This window comes from Mesocricetus auratus, unplaced genomic scaffold, assembly GCF_017639785.1.
Source record: "Mesocricetus auratus isolate SY011 unplaced genomic scaffold, BCM_Maur_2.0 Super-Scaffold_100013, whole genome shotgun sequence".
Lineage (NCBI taxonomy): Eukaryota > Metazoa > Chordata > Mammalia > Rodentia > Cricetidae > Mesocricetus > Mesocricetus auratus.
The window spans coordinates 42,878,359-42,892,202 of NW_024429196.1; the positions used below are offsets into that span (position 1 = coordinate 42,878,359).

Here is a 13,844-nt window from a genome sequence, read left to right on the forward strand (position 1 = left end):
CACAGTATCATGCTCCCTAATCCTCACACTGTTCCCAGGAGAGTTGCCCAAACTCCAGAGAGGAAAGGTGATGGAGGAAATGAACACATGGACTGCAGACCTGAGGTCTGGGGTTTCAGTCCTGGATCCAGAATTTAGTAGGATCAAATACTGAACTCTCCACACTATAGTTTCCTACCACAGAACAAAGTTAGAAGGTGTGTCCCCCGGAGCTAGGCACATTAGATGGGTTAATAAAGCTTCGTGCTTGAGACATGTTCCCAAGTCTACCTTAGAAATACTGCATTATCCCATCGGCACATCACACTAAAACTCTGAAAGTGAGCATAGGTGATGGACTCAGCTTCTGCCATGCACCAAATTATGATTCTCTAAGAGTCCTTTGATGTGAGTCCAATTCTACTCTACAGATTAGAACATTTAAATTCACTGATTTTCAAGTAACAGTCATAATTTAAAATGAGAAGTCTTTGAATTCAGTGTGTGTGTTTTACAGACACAAATAATTTATCCAATATCATGTACCTTCCTCGAAGTCACTCTCAATTGAGAAAAATAAAGCAAATGACTGGACACTCATACGTCTATGCTTTCCTTACATACACACAGGTTATCTGTTGTTCACCAATTTCTCCGTCTTTCTTCTTTGGGAAAGACTGTGTCCTACTATGGAATCACAGTATTCTCTCCCCCTGCCATCAGTAGAAGCTCCACCTTGACCTCTGAGTACTTCACCTACTCTTCTGCACAAGCACTAATGAAGAGGGCTGCAAGTACCTTAGGGACATTACCAAAGCTCTTGGGTGTGAACAACATTCTGACACTTAGCTCTTCCACACTTGGGGCTCTGAGGTCCTTAGACTCACCATATGGAAGACTGATGAAGCTAGGTACAATGCTGGGGAGGAAGACAGTTAATTATCCTTCTTCATCCAAGGCTGGTTCAACAAAACTGCTATACATAGGGAAGCCATGTGGATTGGTGGGAGGACCCTGGGTCAGGAATCACACTTCTAAGTCATTTAAGAGTCTGAGATAGTTTATCTATCTCTAACTAGTTACATTAGTCTTTCCCCTCCCACAGTGATACATAGAATGTAATTACAGAATCCCATGTGATGGCTTGATAAATGTGCATACTGTAAAATTTTCAAATCATTGTAAATGTATCTTTCCCTCAAATCAGTCTTCAAAAACATTCAATATTTTTCTTCCAACTATGTGAAACACACATTACATGTATGGTTAATCTTGTGCTGAAACATAACTATCTCTTGGAGAACAGACTCAAATTAATTTCAGGTTTCTATGCAGCTGCAAAGTCAATTGCAGAAACCTAATGAAGAACAATGATCACAGTGTTCAGTGTGCACCAGGTATGTGTTGCTTTATTTTCTGTCCCATTTGTACTCAAGAGACAAGCACAAGTGACATTCCAAGTTGGGAAAGTGAGGCAGAGATGGGTAAGGTACTTTCCCATAGCTATGCAACTAATAAAAACTATAGCTAGGATTTGAGCCCAAGCTGTCTGGCTTCAAGAGCCAACTATTTCTTTCTAAAGCATTTGGTTATGGAACAGAAACAAGGTATTCCTCAGGAAAACCTTCCTCACCAGGATAGGAACTATTCAAGAGAATGATCTGTCTACCTTTGCTCCTGGATTTATGCTGTTTCTAAAATTACAGAGCTAGAGGGCAACCTGTCACAGGATTGTCCAAGCCAGGCCGACTCCCACACAGACTTCCTGTCCATCAATCAGGCTGCCATACTGAGCAGCTCATGTTGGCATGAAATGAATTCAGAAACGGAAGTTTGCACCCAGGGTAATTCAGTAGAAAATAAAGTGGTTTTTTATTTTTATGTTTAAATTTAGATTAGAAACATGGTTGGTTCACAAGTCAGTTCCAGGTCCCTCTCCCTTTCCCTCCCCTCCTCCCATGCCCTCCCCCAACTCCCCCATTATCCCATCATTTCCCCAGGGAGGGTGAGGCCCTCCATGGGGGTGTCCATAGTCTGTCATTTCATCCAGGGCAGGGCCTAGACCCTCCCCACAAGAGTTCAGGGTGAGAGTGCACCTCACATTGTTGGATGGGAGTCCAAAGTCCATGTGTATACTCGGGATGAATACTGATCTACTGCCCAAGGCTCAATAGATTACCTAGGCCTCCTCACTGACACCCCCATTCAGGGGGTCTTGATTAGTCCCATGTTGGATTCCCAGGCATCAGCCTGGGATTCAAGAGTTAACCCTTTCAGGTCAGCTGTTTCTTGGGGAAAATAAAGTTTTTATATTCCCCCATACAGAAAATCCTGTGCAACTGTACCCTTCCTTGCAAAGCTTCAAAAGATCTTGTGCGTAATTACCCAGTTACTTGCCCAATGGCAGGCCTTAAGAAACAGCTAAGTGTGCTGCAACCACCTCACAGCTGGGAAAATCCCATTCTCAAGTTTCTTTAAGTTTTTCTACACACCCTACTGTGCACAGGAAAACAGTATTTCAAACACTTCTCAACTATAAATACAATTACTTCAGATGTTACCAATCAAAGTGAAAACTTCTATGCAACACAACTCAGAACTTTCTCCATTACAAATGTCCACTGCTCTGTATTTTTCTCACAAAATTTACAATGAGGAGGGCTTCGATCAATCCCTAGAACCCTCATAAGAATCCAGGAACGGCGATGCATGCTTGTAATCTCAGGAGAAGGCTGGGACACGCATATTCTTGGTGCTCACTGGCTAGTTAGCCTAGCCTACTGGAGGAGTTCCAGGCCACTGAGAGTCCCAGTCTTAATAAAAAAGATGTACAACACTTGGGGTTGTTTCCACATGGACATGCACACACCTGCATATATGTGCAATCACAGATCGTCTTATCCATGTCATCTCATGACACTGAAGCGGTATCTACAGTCACCCTTCACAGACAGCGCACTTAGCTCTGCAGCCCAGGGGTATGTGAACCCCCACAAGGCCTGTCAGATTTCAGAACTATGCTATCTTTCCAAGCATTAAACAACATCTTACTGTGGCAGCAATTCATTCTTTCTGACGATAAGCATCTCATCTGGTCAAGGTCTATTTGTACGTCCTACGGTTTTTTTTTTCTCCGAAACAGGGTTTCTCTGTATTGTTTTGGAGGCTGTCCTGAAACTTGCTCTATAGACCAGGCTGGCCTCAAACTCACAGAGATCTGTCTGCCTCTGTCTCCCGAGTGCTAGGATTAAAGGCGTGCGCCACCAACGACTGGCTATATGTCCTTTTTATAGGTGTGTTTACCCATTTTCTACTGTGCAGTAATACCAGTAAGCCTGGCACCTGCTAGCCATGCTGCATTTCTGTAAGTAGAGATATTAAACAAATGTTTTACATGTGGTATCTGGGTGAAAGTTCAGCGTGTGATCCACACCTTTTCCAATGGGCACATACAAAGTTAGAACTTCTGCATCTGAATGAAAATGATATCTAACTTAAATGTTGGAAAGGTTGTTTCCAACCAGCCAAGTTTACAGAGCTGGTTCTGTTGGAAAGCAAACAGAGCTGCACATTTGGAACAATACAAGAGACTCAAAGAGATTAACGTTAACTACTTGATGATCCTGAGTTGATTAGACCTTTTCAGGCCAAGCTCCTGGCCCTGCTTCACAGACACGGAACTATTTCTACAGTGGGAGGAACAGATGAAGAGGCCGGAAACTGACAATCCACAGAAGCTTTGTGAGGCTGTGACTAGCTAAGTCACACACAGTATCTCTGTTGTCTCAAATCTCTCAGCACCCTTCTTCCGGAGTCTCTCAAGTCTCAGCAGTGGAGAAGAGCGCCAGTTGCAGGGGAGGAGGGGACACTGCGGGCTGAGGGTGTGCACGATGGTGGTGCTGTGGCTGATGGCTTCATTTTCTCAGGCATCTTTATTTACCTGCTCTGTCAATGTGGTTGCTTCCTGGAAAATGAACCCACCCTTACTGATTGTGGCAACACAAAGGGTAGCTAGGGTGTTAGAAAGGAAAATAAGGGCAGTTAAACCACAGCCAGCTCTGCTTGGTTTCAAAAGGCCATGGCTAGTGGGGAAAAAAATTAGCTTCATTGTGTGGGGGTGGCTGTCAAACCGAAGAGCTGCACTAAGGGCAGTGGGACTCCTGGGTGCACACTGAGTGTTCAGCTGCTTCATTTGCAATTTGATGACCAGGACACACAATAGATCTCTGATCATCCCCTGGAATGCTCTAAGGATCATAGAAGGTTCCCTGTAGCTCCAACATCAGCTTAGCATCTTGCTGGGGCTCTGAGCACTTCATCTACAGATGCTGATGCTTTAGTCTCTTTTAATCAGAGTGCAGAGGGTGAAAGATGTGCATTTTGTGATACACAGTAATGTGCTTTATGAGCAAAGAAATGTTACTCAATGTTAGTGAAACAGTCATCTTTGCCAGGTGTGTGTATGTGTGTGTGTGTGTGCGTGAGTGCGTGTGTGCGTGCGTGTGTGTGCGCACGTGTGCATGCATAAGTGCATGCCTGAGTATGTGAGTGTGATATCAGAGGCATCGCAGCAAGGCTAACTGTAGGATATGAGTATGCAGTAATGAGAGGTCACAGAACACCCAAGCCCCCTTGGGTTCATTTGCCTGTTTCCGAGGAGCCATGACTACAGCTGAGATACGCACTGTAGGATCTCAGTGTCTGATCTCTCTCACAGTCACATACTGCCCACCAGTGTCTGTGATCAGTCAACTTCTTCAGTGGCTGCACTGTTCCCAAGAGAGGACTGGCCACATCTACTGGCTCAGGCCACACTCTAGCGGTGTTCTCAGCATTGTCATGGCTAGAAGTATATACTATTCCATTCCTGACACAAGAGTTTGTTCCATCAAGTTCCTGAGGTCCTGTCCCAAGAACAGGTCCTGAGAGTCTCCTTTACTCTCGCTAACCCTGAGTAGCCCTTCTTGGTTGCATCCCAGCCTCCCTGCCTGACTCCTTGTGGCACTGCTGAGGTGGGCTCAGAGCAGTGCAGTTCAGTCCTGGGTCTGCACTGACTCTGTTTCCACCCACGCTTGCAGCATCACCACTTCATGCAGTTGGCCTTCCTAGAGTGACACAGCCAGTGGTGGAGACCCACAGTCTGCCCCACTGGGAAAGTAAATTTGGAGAAACAGTGGAAGATGTAAATTAATTCATTTTTATCCAAGCTAAGTAAACATCCAGGGAAAGTGGTAGCATAGGCATCCATGACCATTGCAGAATATCAGACCCCTATCTCAGAACAAGATATTCCAGTAGAATCATACAAAACACAGGACAATGGTTTCTATGCACCCATGTCTCACCCTCTTCCTTTTATAACCCACCACTCCTGGTCAAATATATAACACAGAAAAAACAAAACAGTCATTTTGATATGCTGGATTTATTATTTTAAAATTGTATAAAGAGCACATGTGCATGAGTTTAAAAACACAAGTGAAATGTAAGGAGTTAAAAAAGAAATACAAAAGAAATCTGAGACAAGAAACAAAAAAATACGTTCTGTGAATTGAAATAAAAAGATATCCCACTTACTACAAAACTGTTATTTCAATATATTAAGCAGTCTTTTGATTCGGATGCAGCACAAGACCGAGTTATTCATTATCAGGCCAGACCGAGACTCACAGAATAGAGAAGGAGCACAGCATGACCCAACGGCCACGGGCAGGGATGCAGTGAATGGAGGTGGAGCGATGTCCATGAGGTATCACCATAAGTAAATCCGTTACTCGTCAATAACCGGCGACGCACAGATCCACCATCTCACTGTCAAGGAAACCCCATCTCCACCAGTTCTCCTTGGATTACTTGCAGTGAGGGTTCTTCACACTTAGAAAAGGAATGCAGACGAATACTGAGTAGTGGTTAGACCCCAGTGCTATGTTGCCTAGCAGTTTCCTAAGTCAGTACTGAAGGTGACAGAGACACAGTAAGGACAATATGACAGCGGATGGCTTTATTTTAAAGGGTTTCACAAAATGACTATTTCATGTGGACATCTTTGCCTCTTGTGTGTCCAGCTGCTGTGGCATGTGGCATGCTGACACTGACGGGGACACTGTGCTCATCTGCTGTTGTATGGTCTGAGCCAGCAACCCAAATGTCTGCCCTTGTTTCAGGAACCACAGTCTGACTGCTTCTTCCCCGGTGACTGTGGCCAGAAGTGCTGCTGCCCTTTGCTTGCTGACTACTGTCCTAGCTCGTAGGATGTTGAAATGAAGTCCTTGTCATTTGAAGCTACTCGCCAATGTCTATGCTGGAGCTCCCAGCTTTCCTTAAGAAGCACTAAGATCCTGAGATGCATCCCTGTAGGGAGCTGCAGAAGTTTCTGGGGTACAACTAGGTGGAGCTTAGGTCCCCATTTCATGCTGTGCCTCCTCAACCAAGCTCCTCACCCATCTTCTCCATCCAAAAGTGTGACATGGAGGGAACAGCAATCCCATACCTCACAGGATCACGGACCTCAGAACATGATTAGGTGGTTGCTTAAATCAAGCCAGCACCTAGCACTGATACTCTGGCTAAGTTAATGCTCCTTCTTTTAGAAATGTGGGTCTCTGGGATCTTTCAAACTATAGAAGGCATTCCAGAGAAAAGCGCAATTATCACACACACACCCACACGCACCTACACACTTGCAGAACAAGCCTGGCCCTGCTTGGCTGTACACTCTGGAGATACTTCATTCAAATCCACCCAAAGAAAATACCTACTCTTAAACACTTTGCTGATACAATTTCACTTACGCTTACTTCATAGAGCAGAACTCAGAGTTCTAAAAGTGGTTTCTCGCTGTCCTGTTTTTCCTCAGCTTCTTCTTCAGATCCTAGGAGGTAGGAAAGAAAAGGAAAAATAGGGTCTCATTGTGTTAACTTACAAACTTCTTCACAATAATGTATGTAAAAGATACAAGTTTAATCCTCAAGAGACTGAGATTAATAAACTGCCACTTAAAAAAGGTTTGATTGTAGGTTCTGTAGGGGGAACTTCAAGCACCACCTCTAAATATAGCTTGGTGAAATGGATTCACTTATATACTAGTCAAAGGAATTCACATATCAAGAGTTATTGGCTGCTAGTCTCCATCTCCCTCCTTGTTAAGACTGTGTGTGCTTTAACCTTATTTTATGTGCATAGGTGTTCTGTCTGCACATGTGTTTGTGCAGCGCAAGCACGCCTGAGCAGGGAATCGGATCTCCTAGAACTGGAGTTGCAGGCAGTTGTGAGCTTCTCTGTGGGTGCTTGGAATAGAATCTAAGTTCTCTGGAACGGCTGCTAGTGAGGCGTCTCTCTAGTCCCTCTGTATATGCATGGTGAAGTGCAAATAATATTTAATCTAGGTGTTCTCAAAACCACTGCACAGTGGTGGCTCCTAATGCTGAAGTGGTGGCTCCTAATGCGCTGCCAGACGGTCATCTGCCCAGGGACCACTGATCAGCTCACCACTGACAGACAGATTTCAAACAACTGAGCAAGTCAAGTCGTCTAGTTCTGAAATTCCTTCCTTTGGATTGATACTGAACAAAACTCATAAAGACTTTTCCTCTAAAGATCAGAAATCAGAGCTACCTGTCTTGAGTTATATTGTCTGAGTTATATTTCTGTGAATTAACTTGCACTCATTTAAAACTCATTTATATGTAATTTATAACAACATGGGAATTATTGCAAAAGCAATTCTTAACCAATAGTTTAATAAAATTTATATATTCTAAGCTTGAATGACAAAAATTAAAAAGCCTAATGTATATATACAAAATAATCATGTAATATTTACATATTTTTAATATTTCAAAATGTCTACAGTAAAGTGATAATAACTAGCTTTTAACTCATTACTGCATGAACAGAGTTTTGCTTTTACTATAGGGCAGACAGTCACAGTGGTGTGAAATTACACACACACAGCTAGAGGAAAACACCATGAGCTGGGAATGCTGACATTGCTCTGTAGTTTGAGGAGCAGGTCAGCTTTGAGTTGTTATGGGAATATAGTATTCTTACAACCAGGGTGGGATTTTTAAGAAGGAGAGTGAGAAGAGTAAGAGGCACAGGTAAGGAGGTGGCAGCCTCATGGGCTGTAATAACTGTGAAATGATGTGCTCTCAAGGGCATGATGTCTTTAGAAACTTCAACTCGATAAAGCAAAGAACATGAATGGTCCAAGGGAAGGCATGGTGGAGAATCTTAGGGTTGTACCCTGCATTTTAACCTCACACATGTTAACCATTTCTGGTGAATTTGGAGTGACTGGGTGAAGGTAAAGTGGTGATGTGACACCTCTAGCCCACCAAATGCTTGCTGAATTTCATGGAGACTCTGGGTGGGCTAACTACCTTTCAGTGTGCATGTGGGGAGGGGTAGGGAAGCAGGCTTAGGAGATATCCAAGCTGCACATTCCTGCTCTCAGGCCCAACTGACAGCTGCCTGGCCAATGGCATAAACAAGCGTTAATGTCTTGGGTCTTCTACATACAGCTGCATTCTGCCATTGGGCAGAGAAGAGAGGCTAGCTAGTCCAGGAGCTTGAGCCTGAATTCTGTCTAGTCACTGGTTGCCACTAAGCATGGCAAAGTCCAGAGACTTCTGGGAAGTGAGGCTTCAAGAGGAAAGCAAGACTCCATCAAATACAGTAAGCAGTTGGTGAGTTGAGGGGAAGCCTCACCACTTTACCTTTGCCTAGTCATTCCAGATTCACTGGAAATGGCTAACATTTGTGAGGTTAAAATGTGGGCACAGAGTCTTTAGTGTCTTCTGGCCTTTTCTCAGTGCTTAAGGTGAGTGGAGGCCCTGCTCTTAGCCCCAACTCCCTACATCCCCGGCCCCATCCCCCTGGGAGTTTTCTGTGCTTAGAGAGGACCTGTCCCTCCCAGAAGGGCTGCCCTGAATTGGCCCACACCTCGGTCTTCAGTGTCTTCTGGCCCTTTCCTGGTGCTTAAGGTGAGTAGGGGCCCTGCTCTGAGTTCCAATTCCCTACATCCCCCTGCTCTGTCTCCCTGGGCATTTTCTGCACCTAGAGTGGAACTGCCTTCCGGGAAGGATCACCCTGAGTCTGCCCACACCTCAGTATTCAGTGTCTTCCAGTTCTTTCCTGGTGCTTAAGTCTTCAGTCCCCTCTGGTCTCTGCCCAGTGCTTGAGAGTGTCCCAGACCCATCTGCACCCATTGAAGTATTGGACTTGCTTGAATGCACTGGAAAGGATTCTTAGACACAAACCCACCAGGAGAGGAAGACACCCCATGAGCTCCCACTGAAAGAAAGGATGGGAAGAAGGCAATATAAAAACATAGCCAACAACAGAGGAACCAGTATGACAACACCAGAGTCTAGAAATTTCACACTAGCAAAACCTGAACATTTCAACACAGATGAAACAGAAAAGAATGACCTTCAAAACAGCCTCCTAAAAGTGATAGAGGCCCTCAAAAAGGATACAAAAAATCCCTTAAAAAATGGAAGAAAACACAAACCAAAAAATGCGAGAAATCAACAAATTTCTTAAACAAAGCAAGGAAAGCCAAGAAAAAAAAATCAAACAGATGAAGGAAACAATTCAAGCAGTTCAAGACCTGAACATCAAAATGGAGACAATAAGAAAAATACAAACTGAGGTAATGCTGGAAATTGAAAGGCTGAAAAAACAATCAGGAACTACAGATGCAAGCATAACTAACAGAATACAAGAGATGGAAGACAGAATCTCGTGCACTGAAGATAAACCAGAGGAAATAGATTCATCAACAAAAAAAAGTCTTAAATCCATCCAAGAAAAGTGCAGAGCCAGATGGTTTCAGTGCGAAATTCTACCAAAAATTCAAGGAACAGCTGAGACCAATACTCTTCAAATTGCTCCACACAATAGAAGCAGAAAGATCACTGCCAAATTCTTTTTACAAGGCTACATTAATAGCCAAACCACACAAAGACACAACCAAGATAGGGAATTACAGACCAATCTCCCTCATGAACATTGATGTAAAAATACTTAATAAAATACTGGCAAATCGAATCCAAGAACACATCAGAAAAATAATACACCATCATCAAGTAGGCTTCAACCCAGGGATGCAGGGATGGTTCAAAATACGAAAATCCATCAGTGTAATCCACCATATAAACAAGCTGAAAAAGAAAAACCACATGATCATCTCACTAGATGCTGAAAAAGCCTTTGACAATATCCAGCACCCTTTCATAATAAAGGTCTTGAAGAGATCAGGGTAACAGGAACATATCTAAACATAATAAAAGCTATATACAGCAAACCAACAGCCAACATCAAACTAAATGGAGAGAAGCTAAAGGAGATTCCTCTAAAATCAGGAACAAGACAAGGATGTCCACTCTCTCCGTATCTCATCAATACTGTACTCAAAGTTCTAGCTAGAGCAACAAGACAACAAAAGGAGATCAAGGGGATATAAATTGGAAAGGAAGAAGTCAAACTTTCACTATTTGCAGATGATATGATAGTGTATGTAAGTGACCCAAAGAATTCTACCAGGAAACTCCAACAGCTGATAAGCACCTCCAGCAAAGTGGTGGGATACAAAATTAACTAAAAAAAAAGTCAGTAGCCCTACTGTATATACACAATAAAGGGGATGAAAAAGAAATCAGAGAAACATCACCCTTTACAATAGTCACAAACACCATAAAATATCTTGGGGTAACTCTAACCAAACAGGTAAAAGACCTGTATAACAAAAACCTGGAGTGTTTAAAGAAATAAATTAAAGAAGATACCAGAAAATGGAAAGATCTCCCATGCTCTTGGATAGGTAGGACCAACGTAGTAAAAATGGCAATCTTACCAAAAGCAATCTACAGATTCAATACAATCCCTATCAAAATACCAGCACAATTTTTCACTGACCTCGAAAGGACAATCCTCAACTTTATATGGAAAAACAAAAGACCCAGGATAGACAAGGCAACCCTGCACAAGAAAGGAACTTACGGAGGCATCACCATCCCTCACTTCAAGTTCTGTTATAGAGCTATAGTCCTGAAAATAGCTTGGTATTGGTACAAAAGCAGACACGTAGACTAATGGAATCGAATCGAAGACCCCGATATCAACCCACACACCTTTGAACACCTAATCTTTGACAAAGAAGCTAAAAGTGTACAATGGAAAAAAGAAAGCATCTCTAACAAATGGTGCTGGAGTAACTGGATGCTGATATGTCAAAGACAACAGATAGACCCATAACTATTGCCATGCATAAAACTTAAGTCTAAATGGATCAAACAAAGACTTCAACATCAATCCAGCCACACTGAATCTCTTAGAGGAGAAAGTGGGAAGTACCCTTGAACTAATTGTTACAGGAGACAGCTTCCTGAACATAACACCAGTAGCACAGACACTGAGATTGACAATTAAAAAATGGGAACTCCTGAAACTGAGGAGCTTCTACAGGGCAAAGGACACAGTCAACAAAACAAAATGACAGTCCACAGAATGGGAAAAGATATTCACAAACCCCACATCTGACAGAGGGCTGATCTCCAAAATTTACAAAGAACTCAAGAAGCATGTCTCCAGAACATCAAAGGAGCCAATTAAAACATGGGATACAGAACTAAATAGAGAATTCTCAATAGAGGAGTCCAAAATGGCCAAGAGAAACTTGAGAAAGTGCTCAACAGCTTTAGCCATTAGGGAAATGCAAATCAAAACAACTCTGAGATACCATCTCACTCCCATCAGAATGGTTAAGATCAAAAACACTAATGACAGTTTATGATGGAGAGGATGTGGAGAAAGGGGAATACTCCTCCACTGCTGGTGGGAATACCAATTTGTGCAACCACTTTGGAAATTAGTATGGAGATTCCTCAGAAAAATGGAATTCAGTCTATCACAAGATCCAGCAATTACAGTCTTAGGCATATACTCAAAACATATACCCTCAAACAATAAGGACATCTGCTCAACTATGTTAATAGCAACATTATTTATAATAGCCAGAATGTGGAAAGAACCTAGATGCTCTCAACTGAAGAGTGGATAGAGAAAATATGGTACATTTACACAATGGAGTACTACTCAACAGAAAAAAAAATGGCATCTTGAAATTTACAGGCAAATGGATGGTACTGGAAGAAACCATCCTGAGTGAGGTAACCCAGTCATAAAAAGACAAGCATGGTATGTACTCACTCATATATGGATTTTAGACATGCAGCAGGGCATTACCAGCCCACAACCCCACCGCCAGAGAGTCTGGGGTACAGGGAGGACCCTAAGAGAGATATGCATGGTAACCCGGAGAAGAGTTAGGGGATGTGATCTCCTAATTGGATTGAGGGGAAGGGGAAGCTAGAAGGAGATGGGAGAAAGAGAGGGAGAAAAGAGGAGGGGAGAAGAGGACATGGGAGAGCAGGAAGGCTGAGCCAGGGTAAGAAAGAAAAGGATGGCAGATACCAAAAAAGAGGGAGCCAGTATAAGTTGGAGGAGAGATCTGGCACTAGTGAGATCTTCACAGATCTACAAGAATGATACCAACTGGCATTAAGGCTACCTTAAATGCCCTCTCCTGATAATGAGAATGATGACTACCTTATATGCCATCCTAATACTCCCATCCAGTGGCTGATGGAGACAGAGGCAGATACCCACAGCTGTGAACTGAATTGAACTCCTAGAACCCAGTTGCAAAGAAGAGTGATGACCAAAGGAATCAAGATCGGGCTTGCGAAACCCACAGAGGCAGCTGACCTAAACAAGGGGGAACACATGGACCCCAGACTGATGACTGAGGGGCCAGCATGGGACTGATCCAGACACCCTCCCACTGAACCTGGGTGACAGAGAGGAGGCCTTGGCAATCTGTGGGACCTTGGAGAGTAGAACAGTATTTATTCCTGGCACACAGAAGGACTCTGGGAACCTATACCACATGGAGGGATGCTCTCTCATCCTGGACATATGGGGCAGAACCTAGGCCCTTCCCAGGATGATGTGATAGACTCTGAAAATCCTTCATGGAGGCCCTTGCCCTCCCTGGGGAGCAGAGGGGGGATGGAGTAGGGGTCAGGGGTTGGGAGGATTGGGGGCTGGGTGAGGAGGGGAGGGAGAGGTGACATGCATAAATAGTTAAATAAAATATATATAAAATATGGGCACAACCTTATGAGCAGAGGATGTGGAGGAGTGCTGTGAAATTTTGTCTACCAGGGATGATATTTCACACACATGAGCTCACAGCAACCGTTGTGACCTGCACAAGACCATGCAAGTTTACAATGCTAGAGTGGAAGGAGGAGGGCACCCAGGGGCCCAGTGTAGTGGAGGAGGTTTGACAGTTGATGGCTGCTAGGGCAGGGGCAGTCACTTTCTGTGGGCTTCACCGTGGGTGGGCTGTTCATGCCCCAGTGGATTGCCCTATGCTCTAACACCCTGCACATGCGGGCAGCACTAACTGGATTCAGTGGATCAGTTAAAGACAAAAGAGAAAGTCAAGCACGAAGCAGGTGTGCTGGAGGTGCTCACAGAGACCTAGAGGGAGGGAGCACACATACCTTATACATAAATGAAGTCTTCAAAACCAAGGAAAATTTTCTTAAAAGTTAGTAAAATCACATTTTTCCAAAAAGGAAAACAAAACGTAAAAGAGAAGTAGTATTTGTCCATATAGAGTGCAATTTATGGTCAATTTATTAAGTGAACAATGGTGCCCTTTTGAGAGAGGAAAAAAATCCAAATTCAGAACTGTTCCACTAAACAGTCAACAAAATGCAACAGAAAAGTCATGGAAGTGTTATTTAAACAGCACAACAAGCTAATGTTATCCTTCTGGAAAAAGACAGACA

General features: G+C 43.4%; 1 protein-coding gene across 2 annotated transcripts in view; it reads right to left on the bottom strand.

The window, feature by feature from the left end:
- Positions 1-5,388: 5,388 nt before the first annotated feature.
- Positions 5,389-13,844, bottom strand: part of Stard3nl (STARD3 N-terminal like) — a 41,224-nt gene continuing 32,768 nt past the window's right edge. The window contains exons 8-9 of one of the 2 annotated variants that reach the window (XM_005071812.4): positions 6,777-6,850; positions 5,389-5,853 (exon numbers count right to left, since the gene is read on the bottom strand). In XM_005071812.4, the coding sequence (XP_005071869.1) occupies positions 6,792-6,850 (59 nt within the window). In that variant the 3' untranslated portion in view covers positions 5,389-5,853; positions 6,777-6,791. Of the gene's footprint in view, positions 5,854-6,770; positions 6,851-13,844 lie in introns of both variants that reach the window. The other variant, XM_013114694.3, reaches the window with a different exon arrangement.